Source organism: Pan troglodytes, chromosome 19, assembly GCF_028858775.2.
Source record: "Pan troglodytes isolate AG18354 chromosome 19, NHGRI_mPanTro3-v2.0_pri, whole genome shotgun sequence".
Taxonomy (NCBI): domain Eukaryota; kingdom Metazoa; phylum Chordata; class Mammalia; order Primates; family Hominidae; genus Pan; species Pan troglodytes.
In genome coordinates this window covers 61,893,929-61,918,083 of record NC_072417.2, presented here as the reverse complement: position 1 = coordinate 61,918,083, position 24,155 = coordinate 61,893,929, and the positions used below count along the sequence as shown (strand labels likewise).

General features: G+C 48.1%; 2 protein-coding genes across 19 annotated transcripts in view; both read right to left on the bottom strand.

Annotated features, from left to right (window-relative positions):
- Positions 1-10,030: 10,030 nt before the first annotated feature.
- Positions 10,031-12,098, bottom strand: MFSD6L (major facilitator superfamily domain containing 6 like). Its single transcript, NM_001328311.1, is given in 1 exon segment — positions 10,031-12,098. A coding segment is annotated over 1 exon segment (1,761 nt). The 5' UTR covers positions 11,988-12,098; the 3' UTR covers positions 10,031-10,226.
- A 3,484-nt stretch (positions 12,099-15,582) lies between these two features.
- Positions 15,583-24,155, bottom strand: part of PIK3R6 (phosphoinositide-3-kinase regulatory subunit 6) — a 67,056-nt gene continuing 58,483 nt past the window's right edge. For all 18 annotated transcript variants that reach the window (XM_016932424.4, XM_016932423.4, XM_063799756.1 and 15 more), the window contains 2 exons: positions 16,884-16,996; positions 15,583-16,290 (listed from right to left, as the gene is read on the bottom strand). In XM_016932424.4, the coding sequence (XP_016787913.1) occupies positions 16,134-16,290; positions 16,884-16,996 (270 nt within the window). In that variant the 3' untranslated portion in view covers positions 15,583-16,133. The remainder of the gene's footprint in view (positions 16,291-16,883; positions 16,997-24,155) is intronic.

Genomic DNA, 24,155 nt, shown 5'->3' with positions numbered 1-24,155 from the left:
CAGCAACACCTCACCAGTCACGTTTCTGTCGTGCACCGCAGGCTCCCAGGATTGGAAAGAACTTCAGTCCAGTGGAGCCTCACGTCTCCAAGCCATTTCACAGCCAGGCTAGCAAAAAGATAAAGGTTTCATGAACACGGCTGTGGAAAGCCAGTGGATGCTGAGCATGCCTTCTGCTTTGCTCCACATCACAAACATCACCAAGTGGCAGGGCTTCTGGTCTCAGTGACAGTCAGCAATTGTAGAAGGAAACTAGCAGATGAGGAGATTTTGCTGTATTGTCTATAATTCTTTTTTTTTTTTTCTTTGAGAAGGAGTCTCGCTCTGTCGCCCAGGCTGCCAGGCTGGAGTGCAGTGGCGCGATCTCAGCTCACTGCAAGCTCTGCCTCCCGGGTTCACGCCATTCTCCTGCCTCAGCCTCCTGAGTAGCTGGGACTACAGGCACCCGCCACCACGCCTGGTTAATTTTGTGTGTGTGTGTGTGTGTTTGTGTGTGTGTGTGTGTATTTTTAGTAGAGACAGGGTTTCACTGTGTTAGCCAGGATGCTCTCCATCTCCTGACCTCATGATCCGCCCGCCTTGGCCTCCCAAAGTGCTGGGATTGCAGGCGTGAGCCACCGCACCCGGCCTGTATTGTCTATAATTCTTATGATCTGAGCTTTGGTTTCAGGTTTTGGATGGATGGCTTCATGGGCTCCTGGGCTCTGCCATTTCTGCAGAATTTCCTCCTCATCACATGGGTTCAAAATTACAAAATCATCCACGATCCTTGATACTCCTTCTTCGTTGATCCCCGCGGCCCCATTATCCAATCAACAACCAAGGGCTGCCTTGTTGATTCCACTTTTGAAATTCCAATACATATACTATGTTGTCATTTGATTCTCATACCTTTTGGGATGCAGCCTCTTCTTGCCTGGAATGTTGTGGTGGTCTGTCCAAAACAAATGTCTCAGCACCCATAATCTCCACCAACTCAGACTCATTGTTCACTTCGCAACAGGCAAGAGTTAAAAGCTTTCAGTCCTCTCCATTGGCTAGTCAAATCTTCTCTTCTAGAGGCCCCATAGTCTTCAGAGGAACAACCGTGGATTTCTAGCAGCCAGATATGGGTTCAAACCATGGCTCTACCATCTAATAGTCGCAACCATGGGCAACTAAGTCAGTTGACCTTTCTGAGCCTTGGTTTCCCCTACTGTAAATTGAGATTAGTATGAGGATTATGAGTATTGCTGTGTGCAGGTGTGAGGCATAAAGAGCAGAAGCAAATTTCAACCAGTGTGAGTTCTGTTTCCCTTAGATTGAGGCTTAGGAAGTTCACAATCTGTTCCAACACTTCTTTCCAACTTTATTTTCCATGAATCTCCTATGAAATCTACACGCATATCTGGTGTGTTATCTCTATTGTGCCCCTATCCCTGATCATTGCTCCCCTGCTAGGAAGAGCCTCTTCACTTGCCTGAGTTGGTTGAATGTAGCAGTTGGGAGGACGGACTCTGTGGTCAGATAGATCTAGTTTCGAATTTTAACCTTTCTGAACCTTAGTCACGTCACCTGTACAGTGAGGCCATACTAATATCTTATTTCATAAATTTGATGGTCTGACTTAATGAGATAAGCTTTGTCCAGCTCTTATTAGCCCGACGCACAAGATTCCTGCTAGTCTGGGTGTGGGAGCCCAGATTTGTCCCTGGCATCAACTCTATTGAGTGGAAAAGATCATCCAGAAAACTACAAATGGCATTTTTCAAAGGGTCTTCTAGGGTACACTAGTTCTGAAAGATCGTGATTAGTGTTACATGGGAAGAAGGCTGTGACACCACATAAGGGGAATTATAGGTCAAAGAGAGAGAAACAAGTTTGTTGACTGCAGGCTTTTGAGAGTCTTTAATTGCTAACAGGTATTGCAAGTTTCTAAAAGGTGACAATAATTAACATCATTTTCCAAAGTTGTTTGACCACAGACAGAATCCTTATGTAATGCTCTCCCCAACCCTCCACACCACTAGGATTGCATGTTCTGCAAAACTCACTTGGGAAATGTGGTCTAAGTAAACCTGAGCATAATGGTTAATGGCTCATTCAATATTTACATTCCTCTTAGCTGGAACCAAGACATGTCAGAGGGTCAAACTCAATATCTTTAACAGCTACAAGATCAGGAGCTAAGAATTGTATTTACTTTTGATTCTGTAAAGCTTAACTGACCTACTGGTAAAGTAGGTAATAGAGTGAAAGTCACAGCTTGAAGTCTAAGACTTTACGACCCAGTCCTTCCTCCACATGCAGGCTTATTTCATAAACTCCATGAGGGTCTTTTCAGAAGGTCCCTGCGCTCAGCTGTCCTGTCTGCCCAGAGAGAAATGCTCACTATTTAAACTTCTCACTTGACATTTACGTTGTCCTGTCCCATTCTGTTTGTGGACATGCTTTTGTGGTTCGGCCTTTCCTTCTAAATTGTCAGTATTGTTCCCAGGCAGGCTTTGTCAGAGAAACAAAGTGCAGTTCAAGGTTTCACATCTGCACAAATAGGCAGGGTGGGTAGCATCGGCCTCATAGCCAAGGGAGAGAGTCCGTTGAGTGTTACTCCGATCGGACGGGGGGGTAGTTCACATGCGCATCCCCAAACAATGATTGCGGCCCTGGGAACAAAATGTGCAGAATGGCATAAAGCCATTGGGAGGTGACATTAGTTACCCTGGGAAGATGTGGGAGGCATCTGGTGACGTTATGCAGGAGGGAGTGGTAGACGCGTTCCTAAAGACTCACCCGGCACCCTGAAGGATCACAGCCTTGCTCAGTACATACTTATGAAGGAAGGGTGACCTGAAGAACGCTTGAGCCCAGGGCCTTCACTCTGAACTTACTTCCCTCTATCACAGCCTCTGACTCTGCAACACCTCACCCCAGGGTGCCGCCAGCATAAAGACAGAAGCCTGCAGGGCTGAACAAGGAGAAGGGGCAAAGTGAAGAGAATTCGGGAAGCTCGTGACAGCAAAATCACAGGTCATGGAGTAAAGGGAAGACGAAATTAGAAAGGAGGTTTCCTAATTTGGGACATTGGGAAGATATTTGGCAGAAAATCTGCCTCAAGCAGATTCATCTGTTTAATTAACCTGAGGCCAGTGACTGTTTTGTTGTTGTTGTTTTATCCATGAAATGTGACCAGCATGAAAAATCTGATATGCATATTTCAGAGGACAGCCCCTGCGACATTCGTCAGCTTATTAAAGGAAACAATATGCCCTAAAACGTGAAAAGCCACTTCCTTGAAACCAAGTCGAGGGGGAATGGTAAACCAAAGTTAGCAGAAATAGAAAAGTAGGGTGTTGGTCAGGAAAGTCTTCCTATAGAGATGTGCCTGTCAGAAAGATTACTATTCCCATCCCGCGTGCTGGAGACCCATGTGGCAAACAGTGTGGCAGGGACAGACTTTGTTTAAACGAAGGAATTTGCACTGAAGATCATCTTCCGCATTTTTATAAACTTTGAAAGCAGTCAGTGGTCTCAGCATTTTCCTACAAAGGCCATATCCCCACGCGTACATTAGAATTCTCAAAAGCTCTTTCTCCAAAAGCATTGCTAATAAAAAATGTAAAAAAAAAGAATTGTCAAAGGGACCTCTAGAGATGATTTGACTTGGTTCAATATCTTTAGGCTTGTGAGTATGTAAAACTATCCAAGACACAAAGTTATCAAGTCTTTTTGTTTTGTTCTGTTTTTTTTTCCTCCCATTAAAGCATTCTAGAAACAAAGACCACTGCTCTGAAGCATTTACTATTCTGATAGGTAATGTGCTCTTATAGTCACCTGAGGCTGTTGTTATTCTTGTGTACTTCTATGCTGCTGATTAATTTTCAAAAGCGTGGTACACAGAAAGGGTGCTCAACATTACTAGTTATTAGGGACATGTGAGTTAAAATCACAGTGAGATACAGTCTGTCCTCTGTATCTGTGGGCTCCGTACCTGCTGATTCAACCAACCATGGATCAAAAATAATCCAAACAACAACAAAAATAATACAGATGTAAAAGTAGGTAATAACAACTACTTACGTAGCATTTACATTATATTAGGTATTTTAAATAATCTAGAAATGATTTAAAGTATATAAGATGATGTGCATAAGTTATATGCAAATACTATGCCATTATATAGAAGAGACTTGAGCATCCTTGGATTTGGTATCTGTAGGAGGTGGTCTTGGAACCAATTCCCCAAGGATACCAAGAAACAACTCTACTACTACATGCCTGTTAGAACGGTTAAAATTAAAGAGATTGATTTTACTGAGTATTGGTGAGGGTGTAGAGAAGCTGGAACTCTCATGCCCTGCTGGTGGGAATGCAAAATGGCACAACCACTTTGGGAAACTATTAGCAGTTCTTTAAAAGTTAAACATATGTCTACCATATGATTTGGTCAATCCACTCCTTGGTATTTACCCAAGAGAAATGAAAGCGTGTGTTCACACAAAGACTTAGATATGAATATTCATAAAAGTTTTATTTGTAATCATCAAAAACTGAAAGCAGTTACATGTTTGGAATTGAAATGTATGGTAATATAATACAATATAAATGAATGGATAAATTGTGGTATATCCATGCAATGGAATACTACTCAGCAATGAAAAGGAAGAAACTATTAATGCACTTAAGATCATTGCTGATTTTCAAATTAATTATCCTGTGTAATAAAGAATTTGGCCTTTGTCCCCAGTTCCTGGGAGATAGGCTCTAAAACCTTGGAATTTTCCAAGTCGAAGAGTGTCTTTTTTATTGGTGGTTGGCCCATCAACCACACTTGAGTTTATGCTAATGAGGTGACTCATGATGGGACCTTACACAATTTATGCTAATGGAATGACTCAAGACGGGGGCTGGCCATGCCAGAAAAACCGACCATGTATTTAGAAGTTTGGGGCTTTGAGCTTTTGATAGAGGCCTGACTTCTGGGGAGAGGAGCAGGGCTGAAGATTGAGTCATAGGCCAGTGATCCAATGAGTCATGCCTATGTGATGAAGCCCCTAATAAAAACAATGGATATCAAAGCTTGGGTGAGTCTGACTGCTTGGCTACGCTCAGTGTCTTGTCTCACATCAGTGTGCTGGAAGGGTCCTTTGTCCTGACTCCACAAGGAGAAGACATGGAAACTTCATGTTTGGGACCCTCCCAGTCCTTGCTCTGTGCATCTCTTCTTTTGGCTGGTTCTGATTTTGAAACCTTTGGCTATAATAAAACTGTAATAATAAGTGTAGTTCTTTCGTGGGTCTTGTGGGGTTTTCTAGTGAATTACCAAACCTGAGAGGGGAGTGGGAAGCCCCCAAAATTGTGACTGCATCTGAAGTGGGAGCAGTCTTGAGCCCTTAACCTTGAGCCTAGCTCCTGGTAGTTGTTGTCAGAAGTCATTGCAATTATGCTGAGTGAAAAAAGTCAGAATAAAAGAGGACATACTATAGTCTTTAAAAATGCAAATTAACACACGGTGACAGAAAGTAGATCAGTGGTTGCCCAGGACCAAAATGGGGCACGCTAGGGAGGAGGGATTATAAAGGGCAGGAGGCATTTCACCGGTGTTTGAATACGTGCAGTTTATTATACGTTAATACCTCAATAAAGCTACTTAAAAAAAAAAAAAAGCTCAGTGTGGCCTTTTATGACCCTGACCAGAGCCCTCCATGGCTTATCCAAAGTCTACAGGATCAAGGCCTTTCATGACCTGGTCCCATCTGTCTTTCCAGCCTTGCATTTAAGCACCATCCTACACAAATCCTTCGTTTTAGCCAAACTGTATGTCTTGCTACCCTCCAAGTATTCTTCATGCTTTTTCCACCTCTGCAGCTTTGTTTATATAGTCATAGAATGCCCTCTCCTAGGTTACCACCCTCACTTTACCTGTTAAAAGTTTACCTACCCTAGGCCGGGCGCAGTGGCTCGCGCCTGTAATCCCAGCACTTTGGGAGGCCGAGGTGGGCGGATCACGAGGTCAGGAGATCAAGACCATCCTGGCTAACACGGTGAAACCCCATCTCTACTAAAAATACAAAAAATTAGCCGGGCGTGGTGGCGGGCGCCTGTAGTCCCAGCTACTCGGGAGGCTGAGGCAGGAGAATGGCGTGAACCCGGGAGGCGGAGCTTGCAGTGAGCCAAGATTGTGCCACTGCACTCCAGCCTGGGCGACAAAGCGAGACTCCATCTCAGAAAAAAAATAAATAAATAAAATAAAAGTAAAAATAAATAAATAAACTTTACTTATCCTTGAAGACTTAGACTTAAATATAATCTCCACAAAACCTTATTTGAGTTATTGAGTCAGAAATGTTCTCTTTCTTAAACTCTAGTAATACTTTTTCTGCAGCATCTCCCACACTGTCCTGTGCTTCCGTGTGTGTGTGTGTGTGTGTGTTTGTGTGTGTGTGTGTGTAAGTAAATCTTCTAGTTAGACTGTTAGCTTCTTGAAAGTGTGGACTGTGCATTTTATTCATCCTTGAATTTCCCATGGCAAGTAGCACAACTTTTTTTTTCCCTTTGGAAAAAGGGGCTTCATACATTAAAGAAAACATAAAGTCAAACATTAACTAAATAGCCCAAATGAACATCTTGGCCTCCCATCCTTCCCTTAAAATCTTTTAGATCCATCAACCATCACCTCCCTCAGTCTTCGGTCTTGTCCTGTACACCCCCTCCCCCCAACTCACGCTTCTTTTTCTCTTCCTTCTTCCTCTTGTTCAGGCTAGATCACACTTACTTAACTCTTTTCTTAAGCCAGTTCCTGTTCCTCATCCTTTTGTTTAACAGGACATACATGTGTTTGCTTTTTGGTATTATTGTATGTTCTGTTGAAATAGTAAATATTATCTACTATCCAGTCAATTTCAAGTGATGGCTACCTTAGATCTTAATATTTAATCCCCCCCCCCTTTCCCCTCAATTTCTCCAGCATAGAGCACAGTGATTAAAATCTCAGGCCCAGGAACCACCAGGCTGGATCTGAATACCAACTCTGCCACTTACTAGCTGCGTGACCTCAGGCAAGTTACTGAACCTTCGGTTGTGCCATCTGAAACTGGAGATGCTAATGGTGACTACGTCCTATGATTACTTGATGAGCTAGTACGCGTACACCACGTACCTTGTTTAGAACAGTGCCTGGCCTAGAGTGACCACTCAATAGTTGTTATTTGTTTCACTGCAAATAGAAACATTTGGCAAAGAAGTGTTGAGACAAATAGAGCTGGAAAGGACAACCGAGTAGACAGTGCTTGGTTAACCACATCGGAATCACTCGGAGATTGCTTCAAAAATGCAGATTACTGAGCCCCACCTGTGAGATTCTGGTGGAACCCAGGAACCTGGCTTTTTGCAAATGCTCCTCCTACTTGGATCGACAGCCAGACTACCGGCACAGAAGAAAATGCTCCAAAGTTGGAGTAAGGAAATCCAGGACTCTGGTAGTATTTCTGCCAGTGACCCAGTGTGTGACTTCTGAGACTACACTTTCTCATTTGTAAAATGCAGATAACAAATTTGATTTATTCATAGAGTAGTTGTGGGGGGGTCACATTACTAAAGTCATTTCTGTGGGGGAAGCTGGCTTACTGGGGTGAAAGGAATGCAGGCTTTGCAATAAGCTGGACCTGGCTGTGAGTTCCATCGTGGAGGCCGCTGCAGATGTTGCTAGTTGCCAATTCTATATCCAGCCCCCTCTTCCTAATGCAACCCTGATTTTGCTTGGTGTGTAACTGTGCCTAGTTGAAAATACTTCCTCCCAGACTTCCTTGCAGCTGGGGTGGCCATGTGACACGGTTCACTCTGCTGAGGAGTTTCTGGGAAGGCTTATCTTTCCTTTTTCTTGTTTGTTTGTTTTTTTGGAAACAGGGTCTTGCTCTGTAACCCAGGCTGGAGTGCATTGGCACAAACAACTCACTGCAGTCTTAAACTCCTGGGCTCAAGCGATCCTCCCACCTCAGCCTCATGAGTAGCTGAGACTACAGGTGCACACCCCATACCTGGCTAATTATTATTTTTTTTTAAGAGACAAGGTCTCACCATGTTTCCCAGGCTGGTCTCCAACTCCTGGGCTCAAGCAATCCTCCTGCCTCGGCCTCCCAAGGTGCTGGGATTATAGGCGTGAGCCACCCACCGTGCAGCCTATTTTCTTGATACAGACACTTGTTCCTGTTTCTCCCTTTGCCCTATTGTCTTCCCCTTTTCTTCCTGCCTGGAACATGGATGAAAGGCTTGGCAGAGCAGCAGCCATCTTGTTCCTATGAGGGTACAAATCTGGGAGGGTAGCTTACAGGCTAAGTATGACAGTGTGAGGAGATGAAAAGATTCTAGATCCCTAGTGGCATCATCCAGCAGTGGCAGCATCTCTGGGCTGCCCACACCTAAATGTTTTATATATATATATGAGACAAATCTCTATTGTTTAGGGTGGAGGTAATTTTTTTGTTGATTATTTGTACCTTAAACTTCTTAGGGAGAATTAAAAAACAAATAAAGGGCCAGGTGCAGTGGCTCACGCCTATAATCCCAGCACTTTGGGAGGCTGAGGCGGGCAGATCACGAGGTCAGGAAATCGAGACCATCCTGGTCAACATGGTGAAACCTCATCTTTACTAAAAACACACACACACACACAAAATAGCTGGGTGTGGTGGTGCATGCCTGTAATCCCAGCTACTTGGCAGGCTGAGGCAGGAGAATCGCTTGAACCAGGGAGTTGGAGGTTGCAGTGAGCCGAGATGGCGCCACTGCACTCCAGCCTGGCAACAGAGTGAGACTCTGTCTCAAAACAAAACAAAACAAACAAACAAACAAAAACAACAACAAATAAAGATCCTAGAACCATGTCTGACCCAGTGGACATTCACATATCTGCTTCCCCTTCTCCAGCTGTGAGACGTTTTCTGCATTTGTGCAGTGAGGCTTCTTCTAAATTCAATATCCTATGTTTAACTAATGGTAAGGTCGAAGAATTGGGCCCTGGGACTGGCCTCTGAAATAAAGGGCCCTTTATTCCAGGCCCTTCCCCTGGGGGAGTTTGGGAAGGCAGAAGCACTAGTTTGTCACTCCCAAAACCCTACCAAGTGCCTGGGCACAGGTACAGCATGGAGAACCTATAGCACCCTGACCTATGGAGATGTCTGCACCCCAATAAAACAGATGTTAAAATCTCCATGTGCTTTGTGAGGCACAGCATGCAAAATGTGAGTTCAAAAGACATGAAATTGCCCCTGCTCTGATGTAAATATAGATGATGATTCTAAGTGGGACACACATGTGTGAGAAGGTAAGAATGAAACCTATTAACCTCCCACTTCCCCCCAACACACATACATTTCCCATTATTTTCTCCTGTTGGAAGTACTTGGGTGTGAGTGTGGGCACCTGTATACCAGTGGGAACAGAAAGGAGTTTGTTTTCATTACCATCCTTTTTTTGAGATGGAGTCTTGCTCTGTCACCAGGCTGGAGTGCAGTGGCATGATCTCAGCTCACTGCAACCTCCACCTCCAGGGTTCAAGTGATTCTCTTTCCTCAACCTCCTGAGTAGCTGGGACTACAGGTGTGCGCCACCACGCCCAGCTAATTTTTGTGTCTTTAGTAGAGACGGGGTTTCACCATGTTGGCCAGGATGGTCTCGATCTTTTGACCTCATGATCCACCCGCCTCGTCCTCCCAAAGTGCTGGGATTACAGGCATGACCCACCACGCCCGGCCCTCCATTACCATTCTTACCTGCCCACAGCATGGCTTTCACAGAAGCAGGCTAATGCCTTTATGACCCCTGGGAATGCCATGATTCATCCAAGTCAGCTGCCCTCTCTGCCAACTGAATCCTGCAGGTCCCCATGGTCTTCCTGGCACTGACAGTTTGATTTGATCGCTTCAGCCATCGCTGAATTCAACAGCACCTGAGTCAGGACTTTTGCAAACCTTAAACGTAAACATATAGTGACTATAGAGGGAACTTTTTAAAAAGCAAATGTATTCTTCCTCCATTATCTAAAAAAGATTGGCAAAAAGTTAAATCTCCTTTTACTTCAAAAGTAAAGAAAATCATGCAATGAGATGATCCTGTTGGGCCTTCAGCACAGACCCATCCTCTCTTCCCCGGCTCCCAGCAGTCCAGGGCAGGTTTCTGTCCTCAGCAGGCTGAGTTTTGTTCAGTCCATTCGTTCCTTGCTGGATCAGCACACTCTGGATTTCTCAGCCCTTTCAGTCTGAGTGTTCCTCCCTCATGGCCTTCACAAGCCAGTCCTGTTCTGTCCCCTGCTCAGAGTCACTGGTGTCACTCACCTCCATGGACAGCAGCTTCGAGTACTTGATTTTCCGCTCTTGGGGCAGCCTCCGCTGTATGGACAGGAGCAAGGCCAACCAGAGCAACAGGGCCACACAGCAGGCCTGGTAGAGCACAGCCAGGCTGAAGCGCATCACCACGAAGCCCCCGACAAAGCTGCCCAGGCTACAGCCACTCCCATAAAAGTGGCCTCGGAACAAGGCACTCAGAGCCCTCTCCATGCGGGGAGTGGCCAGGTCCTCTACTGAGGCCCCCACAGCCCACCACAAAGCTCTGTTGCTAATGGCACTCAAGATCTGAATGGGGAGGACGGACCACCAGCTCCAGAGGAAAGAGTAGTACAGCAGCTGCCCAGCGAGGCAGCTCAGCCCCAGCCCCACCAGGCCCGTCCTGGACAGTTTCCTAAGCAATGTAGTTTTGAACGGATGAAGCAGAATTTCCCCCAGCAAGCTGAGGGTGACCGAGAAACCCATGACCAGCTCGCCGCTCCCATGGTCCTTCATGTGCCAGAACAGAAAGTTCTGGACAGTACTGACGATGGCTCCTACCAAAACAATGGTGGAGGCGAGGAGAATGAGGCGGGGGTCACCCCCCACAATGGACAGTGCTTTGAACCTTTTGTAGCTGGGCTCCCACTGCTGACAGATGGGAATGGGAAAGGCAATGCTCACCAGTAAGGCCAGGGTGCTGACCACCGAGTACCCATAGAAGTGGACCACACCCCGGGGGCCACTGGTCATCAGGTAGCAGTCCAGCTGCCCCACCAAGGCTGTGATGCCACACACACCTGCCGACATACCCAGCAACCTCCAGACCCACAGGCTTCTGTATCGGTCAGTGGCATCCACAAAATCCAGGAACTCATAAAGGCTGTCATCTGCCACCTGCTCCAGAGGCGCTGTCAGCAGCTCCCAGAACGCCACGGACCCCAAGGAGAGGATGAAAGTCCACCGCAACGCCTCCAAGGACAGGTCAAAAGCCCAGGCTTTCCCCTTGGTCCCTGACAAATTGGCTGGATTCCCGGGCCCTTTCCCCCCAGGAAGCAAGGGGAGGGCGGTCTTGACCACCTCAAAAGTAACTTCCCGGGGATGATCTTTCAGCCCCGAAGTGACAGGATGGAGGAGAGCTTGGGATGTGGTCCTAGCCCCTTCCACGGAGGGCGCTAAGTAGACGTGCAGATCACGGAAAGTTTCTCGGTCACTTTCACCAGGTGGGTTTCTGAAGCCAGGCATTTCCACCTCTGCAGTCCTCTTGGCTGGGTGGCTGGAGGCAGACTCTTGGGCCGAGGTGATGTTCACAGGTAGCGTGATCCCCGGGAGTGCGTCTGTGCTGGTCAGGCCGCTGCTTCCATTACAAGGGAAGTGCACCCGATTTTTGTCTACCGGTGGGACCAGGACCATCAGCAGGCTGGCCCCCACCGAGCCGAGCAGGGAGCCGATCAGAAGCGCTCTCCTTTTCCGGTAGCTTTTGGCCAGGAAGGCACAGACGGGAGCCCAGAAGGCAGCGATTAGGTGCTTGGTTCCCATTAGGGTGCCCACCCAGGGCGCGGCCAAGCCCAGCTGCCTCAGGTAAAGGGTCAGGAACGGGGTCACGCAGGCTTCCCGCACCCCGCACACCAGGTGGAAGAGCTTGGCCACCCCCAGCGCCCTGCTGATGTCCCACCGGGGGTTGGCACTCATGGCTGCCGGGCTCTGTCAGGCCTGGGCCGACGGAGGGCGGAGCTGGGCGCAGGGCGGGCGCGGCCCCAGGTACCCGGGAGGGAGGCTTGGGGGACCGGGGCTCGGAGCGAGTGGGACTGCGCCCCCGGTCTGGGGCGGCGCCGCGGTCACCAGGTCAACGGCCGCCCCCGGCCACAGCCCCCAGGTCCTGCCGTTGGACCGAAAGTGGCCCCGCCCGGAGGGAGAGGCGGGGCGGGGGCGAAGGTGGGGGCGGGGCCAGCGCACCTGCGAGCCGCACCTGCCACGTCCCACCGCCTCCGCGGGCCACCTGCCCGGACGTGCGCAGGTGCGCTAGGGGCGCGTCCGGGGGCCTGTAGGGTGCGCTCTGAGCTAGGCCTCGGGCCCCGCCTGGCCTCTGGCTGCCAATGTAGCCCAGGAGCCTGAGCTAAACGCCTGGACTGCTTCAGGCAAGTAAAACCGTCAGAGTCGGCGGGGGGGAGCCAGAATGGAATGAATGGTATCCACCAGGCTGTCTCCCTCATCTTCTTCAGGTCTGTACCGGAATGCACCCTGATCAGTGACCAACCACAGACAGAGATCAACACGGTCCACTCTGACATCGCAAATCCCATACCCCTGTACCCACCCCGCCCCCAAGACTCCCACTCCCCTGCCCTACTTGATCGTTCTCTCTAGAACTTATCACTGTCCAAGGCACTACGGGCTTATATTTCATGTGTTGACTTTGTTTATTGTCTGTCTCTACCAGAATCCAAGCTCCAGGAAGGCAGGTATTTTTGTCCCCGGGGCCTAGAATTGTTTCATTGGATGCATACTGCCCTCGGAAATGGCATGACCTTGGGTGACATGGTTGTCTCCAGCTGGGACAGTCCCTAAGGAGGGCTGACAGCTGATGGCAGTCGTCCAGGGGAACTCCTTGCAGCTGATCGCCAGCACATGGCAGTCCCCAGAGCCATATGTATGTGCTGCACAGTTTTAATCTACACCTAAGGGTGGTCTGGTGCCCTGTTTGAGAGTACACACACTTGAGGTGGTTAGCTAGCATTTCATCAAAAAGACAGAGACAGCTAGTACAAGCACGTCGACAATCTTAAATCAACAGAAGTGTCTTCACTAATGGACATAATAGATATTAGAAATAGTTTTTCACTGGTGAAATTAGTGGTGTCCAAGTCACCTGGATTGGAGACAATTTTTTTGAAGGCATTTCCTCTCTTGCTGGAACAGGCTATAATAATCTAGAGATGGCCGGGTGCGGTGGCTCACGCCTGTAATCCCAGCACTTTGGGAGGCCGAGGCAGGTGGATCACGAGGTTAGGAGATCGAGACCATCCTGGTTTACACGGTGAAACCCTGTCTCTACTAAAAATACAAAAAAATTAGCTGGGTGTGGTGGTGGGTGCCTGTAGTCCCAGCTCCTTGGGCAGCTGAGGCAGGAGAATGGCATGAACCCGGGAGGTGGAGCTTGCAGTGAGCCGAGATCACGCCACTGCACTCCATCCTGGGCAACAGAGTGGGACTCCATCTCAAAAAAAAAAAAAAAAAAAAAATCTAGAGATGCCAGTAGTCCAAACCCTTTGGAAGGATGCTATAGGCTTTGCTTCAAAATGGTCCAGTATGCAGCCCCTGATTCAGTAAACTTTTCATACAAGGTTTGCTCAGAGCACCTAATTTGGCTGGGGGTGGAGTGGAACTGCTTGCCAACACATGTCTATGTGTAAGGGAATTCGGCCTATGACTTGCCTGCATTGTCAGCTGGTAGAGAGTATGTTGGGGAGCAGGCCCAGGGGCCTCACTTAACCTAAAAAACTGGTAAACTCTGCAGACATCTACTGAAAACCTAATGATTGGTGATGAAATTGGTATGAATCCGTTTATATCACACCAATGGCAGGAAAAATAAAATCTAGTCTCCTCCAGGTAAACTCACTCAAATTCAGTGCTACTGCAATCATTTCAGGTTTAAAACCACCTCAGTCACACTAATGATTGCCCTACTCCCGCCCCTCCCTGGGTTCTTCTGTGGGCAGCCTCAGTGGAGGATAGCGCATCCATCCACTTCTCAGTCCTGACCTGTCCTGGGTTCATCTCCACTGGGAGGCAGATGTCAGACTCCAATGTGCCTGGATATGTGCAGGTGTGCGAGGGGCATGTCCTGGGGCCTGCAGGGTGCACCTGGAGCTAGACCAAGGGCCCCGCCCAGCCTCTGGCTGCCCATGTTGCCCAGGAACTTGGGCTAAACACCTGGATTGCTTCAGGCAAGTAAAACCATCAGTCAGGGTGGGGGCAGTGAGAATGGAGTGAATGGCATCCTCCAGGCTCCCTCCCTCACTGCACCATGCTGGAGTCTGTGGAGGTGCCTACAATTCTGCACCCGGCCTTCAGGTGCCATGCTCCACACTGCTGCCTGCAGCTGCACCATTTTCCCTTTGAGCTTGCCTGCTTTCAGCCACCCGAGAAAATCTCCGCCTGCTTCCCATGTCCTGTACAAGCACAGGGACTCTCTCTAAGACTGACCTTGGACCCCTCTGGCTCTGCACCCCAGGTGGTCCATCTTACACTCCCCTTGGCATTGAGAAGGTATCCTGCCATTGAGACTTGCTTCCACTCCTGGGGCAATTTGGCCCAAAGCAAGGTGCCCTCTTCTCTATTCTTGGATTCCCAAACTTAAAAGGGAATCTTCTACAGGTGATAGGACTCAAGTCCAAGCATTTTTGTTTTCTCTGTTACTCTCCCCCCACACCATACCTATTTCTGGGGATGAAGAAACTGAAGATGTGTCATTGATCTTTCTATTTTACACTTGGATGTAAGTTTTTGAACATAAAAGCCAAGAATTTTGGTGTCTTTAATCTCTGGCTTGGCCAGTGTGGTGGCTCATGCCTGTAATCCCAGCACTTTGGGTGGCCGAGGTGGGAGGATCCCTTGAACCAAGGAATTCAAGACCAGCCTGGGCAACTTAGGAAGACCTCATCTCTACAGGAAAAAAAAAAAAAAGCCCCAAAACGGCCGGGTGCAGTGGCTCATGCCTGTAATCCCAGCTCTTTGGGAGGCTGAGGCGGGCAGATCACCTGAGGTCAGGAGTTTGAGACCAACCTGGCCAACATGGTGAAACCCCGTCTCTACTAAAAGTACAAAAATTAGCAGGGCATGGTGGTGCATGCCGGTAATCCTAGCTACTTGGGAGGCTGAGGCAGGGAGAATCGCTTAAGCCCGGGAGGTGGAGGTTGCAGTGAGCTGAGATCATGCCATTGCACTCCCGCTTGGGTGACAGAGCAAGACTGTCAAAAAAAAAAAAAAAAAAAGGCCCCAAAACAAAAAATCCCAAATGTAGTAGGGCATGGTGTCATGCACCTGTGGTCCCAGCTACTTGAGAAGCTGAGGTGGGAGGATCGCTTGGGCCTGAGAGATGGAGGCTGCAGTGAGCTGTGATTGTGCCACTGCACTCCAGAGCAGTGACAGAGTAAGCAAGGGGCAGGAGACAGAACACACCAGTTTATACTTCACAGAACTCTTACCTGGCCCAAGAGGACTCAATGGGTTATATAAAGGACTGCCCTGATGATTCCTATTAACATATAAATATTGCCAGGTATGAGATGAAAGCAGAAAGACTTCAGTGTACATTTATTGAGTCTGACATTTTTCTCTCACCTGATAGAGACACCTGCCTGGACTGAGTGAGGTGGGCAGTGGCCTGAGAGTGGGAAGGGAAGAGACTTGGGAGGGAGGTGGTGCTGTTGCTGTTCCTTGCTTCCAATTTTCCCCTAGGCCACAGGGCTCTGGCCAAGACAGCAGCTTTAACCCTGGTTTTAAGGGCTGGATGGGGAGCTTGGGTGGGAGAGGACAGTGGGAGAAGTGGGAATTGAAGCTAAATGAAGGAGTAGACATTTGTGTGAGAAGCTGGGCTTGGTGTGTATGTTCTCAAGCAGCGACAGCATTGCCCGGGCCATCCGTAGACCTCCATGTGGGCCCTTCCTCGTCATAGCCCCCAGGGTAGGCTCCCTGTGCTCCCAGGCACTCGCTGGCTCCTGGTCAAGGCCAAAGCTGCCGTGTGGAGCCGGGCCTTGCTCTGGCTGTTGGTGTGAGTGTTTGGCGTTGGTGGGGTAGTGTATCCTTCCTCCTGGGCCTGCTGTCCCTGCAGGCTCACTGGACAATACCAGAGAATGTGTTGATGGGCATCAGAAGGGGCTTGGGCTTGGCTTTGATTGCTTCCACCTCCTGTTGCCCATGCAAATTGAGCCACGGTGCCTTGGACTTCTGGGCCCCAGAACATGGTTCTGGGCAGGGAGCAACCTCGAATCTGTGGGTGGAGAGAGACCAGCTCAGGTGACCCGTCTGAGGGATCAGATTGCCTAGGGCATTTGAAAGGCAGAGCTGTTATTGTAGGGCATAGAGGAGGCGGCTACAGAGAAGAAAGAGGAAGAATCAGGACAAGAAAGAAAAACCTGGGCCTGGGGTTCACCGGGAAAGGAGACACTTGGAGCAAGTAACTCTGCCTATGCCTCCCTTACCCAAACACACCTCCCGAGGGGAAGCCAGTAAGGGTCGGCTAACTGGGACACAGATGCCACAGAAGGTCAGCCTGTGTGGGAGGGGCCCATGCCTGCAGAGGGGACTGGATCAGGAGGCTGCAGGCTGAGTGTATGCAGAGGCATCTGGGGAAAATGCAATATCAGCTGCTGCCCTGGGTCTGCCATTCATTTGCCTCGACTTCCTGGATCCAAGGCATAGGGCAGTGGCCTCAGTCCATCCTCACCAAGGTTACCTGCCTGGCCACAGGATCTACCTCCGATGAGGTGCCTTGAGCTAGAGGCAGGAGATGGCAGGAGCTGGCTCCTGCTTCAGTTTGTCCCACGGGCCCTGGACATCTAGGGTTGGCAGGCCCAGCCTCACCTGACCACATCCCTGAAAGTGCGTTGATCGTCCTTGTCCAGTGACAGTGTCAGCAGCCTCTGGTCCTGGCTCTGGATCTGGATATTTTTCGTCCTGAAGGTGTTGGTCACTGTCTGCAGCAGAGAGATCACACGTGTGAGTGTTGCCTTTGCTCAACAGGTGGCCCTGCCAACATCTCCTACCCTGGAATCTGGTGTATTTCTTCAGTCCAGCACATGGGGTCCCCAGCTCTCCTCCTGCAAGTGACTGAGGAGTGACAACCCTGCACAAACTGCTTCTAGGCTGCCCTTGCCCTTGGATCTCACATCGTTCTTCCAGTTCTTTTCCCAGCCTGCCGTCCTTGATTTTGAACACAAACGGGAATGCTGTGGATAGTGCTTGCCAGGTTGTCAAGTTACCTGAACTTGAGTGTTGATTTCTTCAACATTTTCCGAGCACCTCCTCTATGACAGACGTGTTAATGTATATGGAATTTGGGGAGTATTTCAGGGGTTTTAAAAGTCTTGACCCCGGTTCTCAGCATTAAATCACATACAACATTATTTACCTGCTGCAGACACAGAGGGTCTAGAAAGCAGCCAAAGACCCCAAGCTCAGACCAAGCCGAAGGAAAGCACCCCCAGGCATCCTTATAACTCCTGACCTGAGGGAGCAGCTCCAGAGAGGTCGCCTCCCATTGGGCAGAGAACTTGGAGCATTGTGGGTTCCAGGTGGAGCTTTCAGAGGTTGTGGTTCATCCCACACACAGACTTTGGGTAATTTACAACCACAGAACCCTGGAGTTGCCAGAGGCCTCAGAGACCATCTCATTCAAGTGTTCTTAACCCTGGCTGCCCATAAGAATCAATTTTCAAAAACATAATATTGGAGATTCTGATTCAAGTGGCATAGAATTGAGCCCAGGTACGGGCATTTTTTAAAAAGCTCCTGAGTGTAGGCAGGGCTGAGAACAGCCACTGAGTTGTTCAATGTCATCTAGCAGAGGCACGAGCAGCAGCCTGAACTAGGAGTTCACACGTGTCCAGGCATTTCAGCTGAACTTTTAGGGGATGGGGGTAGGCCAGCCAGAAGTCTGTGGACAGGCCATGGAGGATCCACTGGGCGGAGGGTAAGAGCATAGTCTCTAAGCCAGGCTGCCCAGGCTCTAATCCCGGTTCTGCCACTTACTAGCTGTGTGACCTTAAGCATGTTTCTTAATCTCTCTGTGTTACCTTTTAGGATTGTTGTGAAGATTACATGAGATAGTATATATTAAGTGCTTGGAACAGAGCCCAAGACACTGTTAAGAACTCTTATTAATTATAATTTTCCAAGAAGGAGCCAAGCATGACTCATGGACTCAGTGATGAAGTCCCAGGTGTCAGAGGGGAAGGGGAACCTACTGTGGGTTCTTTCTCTTCTTGGTTTGTCCCCTAGGCCAAGCCCCCACCTATCACCCCGCTATGCATAGACTCCTGTGCGTCTGAATGGGTGAGCTGTGAGTAAAGACAGATTTAACAAAACCTCTGTAAGACGGGGCAACTCCATGACAGAGGGTAACACTCAGGGGAGAGGGGGCTTCTCCCCTGGTGCCAACAGAACCTGTGGCACCTTGGCCGGGCGCGGTGGCTCACGCCTATAATCGTAGCACTTTGGGAGGCCAAGGTGGGTAGATCCCCTGAGGTCAGGAGTTCGAGATCAGCCTGGCCAACATGGTGAAACCCCATCTCTACCAAAAATACAAAAAAATTAGCCAGGTGTAGTGGCGGGCATCTGTAGTCCCAGCTACCTGAGAGGCTGAGGCAGGAGGATCGCTTGAACCCAGGAGGCGGAGATTGCAGTGAGCTGAGATTGCACCACTGCACTCCAGCCTGGGCAACAGAATGAGACTCTGTCTCAAAAAAAAAAAAAAGAAAAAGAGCCTGTGGCACCTTTAGTGCTCTGTGCTCTGGAGCTGTCAGGCACAGTGGGAGGTTGTGGTCAGGGGGGCAGGCAGTGGAACCTAGTAGGCACTGACTGGACAGCTAATGGAATGATTGTTGATACTGGAATGTCACTCGTGACCCTCCAAAAATACCTGGAGAGACTGCAGGGGGCTGAAGTCCTGCATGAGCTGGGGGAGGGTGGGGGAAAGCCAGGTACATTCTATTTGCCATAATGAATGGAATTGCACCTGAACTGATTGCACCTGGTGAGAGAGATGCATGGTTTCCATAGGTTAGGTGACTGGGGATCGAATGTGACCCACTGAAGCCTGCACAGTGGTAGCCATGGGGCCAGCTCTCTGACTCTCAACTTGGTGTTCCTTCTTTAGCATCAGGCTGCTCTACGTGTCTCTGGCAGGATTTGGGCCTCCACGCCCTGCCCATGGACCTAGCCCCACCTTCTAGGTAATCACACACAGTCTCTGGGCCTCCTCCCACCTGCCTGCGGTGTGGGCAGATGCCTTTCATTTCCCTTTGTGGTCTGCACACCTAGACACACTCTACCTGCTTGGCTTTGGCCCATAAGGAGCACAAGAGTCTTAGATTTTAGTCTATAAATGAAGCCATGGGAGCCAGTGGAAAGGGCCAGATGCAGAATTTGCAAAGGATCCCACTCTCTGTAAGACTAAGGAATGGGCAAAGTGCTGCTAATTGTCTCCTGTTCTCTGTTGGTGGCTTAACAACATACCCCAAAGCCCCAGTTCTTCTGTTTCTGCTTTATTTCCCACTTCTCTTCTATTTCAAACTTCCAATCCAGCTAAGGTCATATCTGACCCTTAAACTTACTGAGCTAGCCACAGGCCCTTGCCCCCATGCCATTCTTCAAGCTGTCTCTGCCTTCTTACTCCAGCTCACCATGAGCTTCCCCTCAGTGGTTATCATCCAGTCCATGTGGACAAAACATGTATGTGGACCTGCCTGGTTCTAAGAGGAAAGCACAGCTACTGGAATTTTCCCCTAGCAAGTCCCTGTAGGGATAAAAGGGAACTTGCTGAAGTGATAAGTTTAGACTTTCAAAAAGCCCCTGACCAGGTTGTTTAAAGAGGTCATTAAAAACAGAAACCACTTTAAGGAACTTTGAAAGAGGAAATGCAACAGAAGGGTAAATAGGTCCACTTTGGAGCCTAAAACTTCAATATTGGGCTGCCCTATACGAAGACAGATTTCAGCTCAAGGCAGACCTCTCAGCCAATCAGAGCTCTCCTACAGTGGATAGGCTGCCTCAGAAAGGGTCAGCTTCCAGTTCCGGCTTGAGATCTAGGATGAGGTGGAAGGTGGATTAGATGACTCAACAAACATCTGGTGAGGCCCTGCTGCAGGCCAGACACCACACCAACTAAGATGAGGATCCTGAGTCTAGGGAGTTTGCAGGCCATTGACATACAAAGATCATGCCATTTATAGTGTCACAAATGTTTCCATAGCTGTGTCCCCAGGGTCCTATGGGAGCACAGAGGTGGTACAGTTAGCTCACCTAGGTGAGGGGAGGAGGGTGGAGGATGTGGAAGGAAGGGGGAAAAGCATTAGGAAAGGCCTCCTGAGGGAGATGACACCTGAGTCTCAACTTGTAGGATGAGTAGGAATTATGAAAAGAAGGTGGGCAGGTGGAAGGGAGGAATGAGGTTTCAGGTCAGGCAACTAGCATGAGCAAAGGCACAGGGATGCGACTTCAGGAACACTTCCCAACACGTGGTGGGAAGAGCCTCCAGGGAGTGCCCAAAGCTGCAGATGGAGAAGAAGGGGAGTGAAGCTATGCAACACTGAAGAGTTTTTCTGCCCCTGGAGAATGGGAGAAGATGGAGGAGTTTTAAGTATGGAATAACATGGGCAGGAAGGTGGACTTAAGGAGGATCAGAGTATTGCCGGGGAGACCAGCTGGAAGGAGATAGATGAAGGTCAGACTTGGGGTGACCAACTTGCTTGATTTGCCTGGGACTTTCCTGGTGTTAGCACTCAAAGTCCCAAGTCCAAGAAACCCCTTTAGTCCCAGGCAAACAGGGACAGTTGGCCAACCAAGCTGGACCAGAATAGAGAGGACAAAGAAGGGAGAGATTTGAGAAGTGTTCCATCAGGACAAAGGAAAGTGAGGAAGAGGAGGCACCAGGGATGACTCCTGGGTTTCCGGCAGAGGTGATTGGTTAATGATGGTACCATTAAATGAGACAGGAGATATAAGGAGGAGATTAAATAAAAATGACTGCTAACACATACATAATGTTTACTTTAGCCAAGCACTCTTCTAAGAGCTTCGCATGCCACAATCAATCCTCATAACTGGATGAGGTAGGTAATGTTATTATAGCTGTCCCTCCATATCTGCATATGTGGAACCTGCACATACAAAGGGCCAACAGTAAGAGATTTTAGCATCCATGGATTTTTGTATCCTTGGGGGTCCCGGAAATAATCCCCATGGATACTGAGGAATGACTGCCTCCCCTTTTTATGAAATGATACTGAGTCACAGAGATATTAACTTGCTTAACATCATATAACTGGTAAATGGCAGAGGCAAGATCTGAATCCAGACAATCTGGCTCTAGAGAGCTCTTAACTATTAGAAAGTACTGGCTTTGATTTTTAATATCTTGAGTTTGTGGTATTGTGGGACATCCAGATCACGCTAACTTAGTTCAATGCAGGAGTCAAAAACTCAGGTATGAATGTCAGGGCAGAAGATACAGATTTGGGAGGACTTAACAAATGGAACTAAATCCTTGTGAGTTCGATAGTCCAGGAAATGAAAAAAGTGAGCCATGGATAGAAATTGAGGACAGTAGCTACTTAAGGATCTAGGAAAAGGAGTTCAGGAAATGAGGCCAACAAGTAATAGCCAGGCATGTAGAAGAAAGTCTATAAGAAAGTGTTGTCTCTGAATTTATAGATTTTAGGGTATTTAAAGACTCAGAGTACAGGGCTTCAGCTCTAGTGATGGAATTCCATTCAAAATTGACCAAAGGAATATAAAACTGGGGAAAACATTTATGACAGTGCTAGAAGCCAGCTTCATTGGAGTATTAACATATAAACATAACTTCAAATATACATATTTTGTCTAATTGCCTAAAAGGAGAATCCCATCAGACTAACAGCAGGCTTCTCACCCAAAACCTTGCAAGCCAGAAGAGACTGGGGTTCTATTTTCAGTCTTCTTAAAGAAAAAAAGATGCCAAGAATTTTGTATCCTGCTAAACTAAATTCATAAATGAAAGAGAAATAAAGTATTTACCAGACAAGCAAACACTAAGGAAATTTGTCACTACTAGACAGGTCCTACAAGAAATGCTCAAAGGATTTCTAAACATGGAAAGAAAAGGGTGATACTCATTGTCATAAAAACACAAGAAAGTATAAAGCATGTAGGTCTTATAAAACAATTACACAAGACTGCAAAGCAACTAGGTAATAATTATGACAGGAACAAAACCTCACATATCAATACTAACCTTAAATGTAAAGGGACTAAATGCTCCACTTAAAAGATACAGGCTCAGCTGGGCACAGTGGCTCACGCCTGTAATCCCAGCACTTTGGGATGCTTGAGTTCCAAGCATTAAAGTAGGAGGATCACTTGAGTCCAGGAATTTGAGACTAGCCTGGGCAACATAGTGAAACCTCTTCTCTACAAAAAATTAAAAAATTAGCTGGGCATAGTGGCTTGCACCTGTGGTCTCAACTACTCAAGAGGTTGAAGTAGGGGATCAATAAGATATGGGCTGGTGGAATGGATTAGAAAAACAGGATCCAACTGTATGCTGCATACAAGAAATCTGCCTAACTGTTAAAGACATTTACACTCTAAGGGGTGGAAAAAGATATTTCACACAAATCAAACCAAAAACAAGTAGGAGTAGCTATACTTATATCAGATAAAACAGAGTTTAAATCAACAGTAAAAAAAGACAAGGTCATCTATAATGATAAAGGGATCAATTCAACAAGAAGACATAACAATTCTAAATATATATGCACCCAACACTGGAGCACCCAGATTCCTAAATACTACTAGATCAAAGAGATAGCCACTGTATTAATCCATTTTCACACTGCTGATAAAGACTTACCTGAGACTGAGAAATTTACAAAAGAAAGAGGTTTAATGGACTTACAGTTCCACATGGCTGGGGAGGCCTCACAATCATGGAAGAAGGCAAAGGAGGAGCAAAGTCACATCTAACATGGATGGCAGCAGGCAAAAAGAGAGCTTGTACAGGGAAACTCCTTCTTATATCACCATCAGATGTCATGAGACTTACCCACTATCACGAGAACAGCATGGGAAAGACCTGTCCCCATGATTCAATTACCTCCCACCAGGCCCCTCCCACAACATTTGGGAATGCAAGATCAGATTTGGGTAGGGACACAGCCAAACCACATCATTCCACTGCTGGCGCCTCCCAAATCTCATGTCCTCACATTTCAAAACCAATCATGCCTTCCCAACAGTCCCCCGTCTTAACTCATTTCAGCATTTACTGAAAAGTCCACAGTCCAAAGTCCAAAGTCTTATTTGAGACAAGGCAAGTCCCTTCTGCTTATGAGCCTGTAAAATCAAAAGCAAGTTAGTTACTTCCTAGATACAACAGGGGTACAGGCATTGAGTAAATACAGCCATTCCAAATGGAAGAAGTTGGCCAAAACAAAGGGGCTACAGGCCCCATGCAAGTCTGAAATCCAGAAGGGGAGTCAAATCTTAAACCTCCAAAATGATCTCCTTTGACTCCATGTCTCACATCCAGGTCACACTGTTGTGAGAGGTGGGTTCCCACGGTCTTGGACAGCTCTGCCCCTATGGCTTTGCAGGGTACTGCCTCTCTCCCAGCTGCTTTTATGGGCTGGCGTTGAGTGTCTGCAGCTTTTCTAGGCACATGTGCAAGCTGTCAGTGGATCTATCATTCTGGGTCTGGAGGATGGTGGCCCTCTTCTCACAGCTCCTAGCCCCAGCAGGGACTCTGCATGGGGGCTCTGACCCCACATTTCCCTTCTGCACTGCCCTAGCAGAGGTTTTCTATGAGGGCCTTGCCCCTGCAGCAAACTTCTGCCTGGGCATTCAGGCATTTCCATACATCCTCTGAAATCTAGATGGAGGTTCTCAAACCCTAATTCTTGACTTCTGCGCACTTGCAGGCTCAACACCACGTGAAAGCTGCCAAGGCTTAGGGCTTGCACCCTCTAAAGCCACGGCCTGAGCTCTACATTCGTCCCTTTCAGCCATGGCTGGAGCAGCTGGGATGCAGGACACCAAGTCTCTAGGCTGCACACAGCACGGGTATCCTGGGCCCAGCCCATGAAACCATTTTTTCCT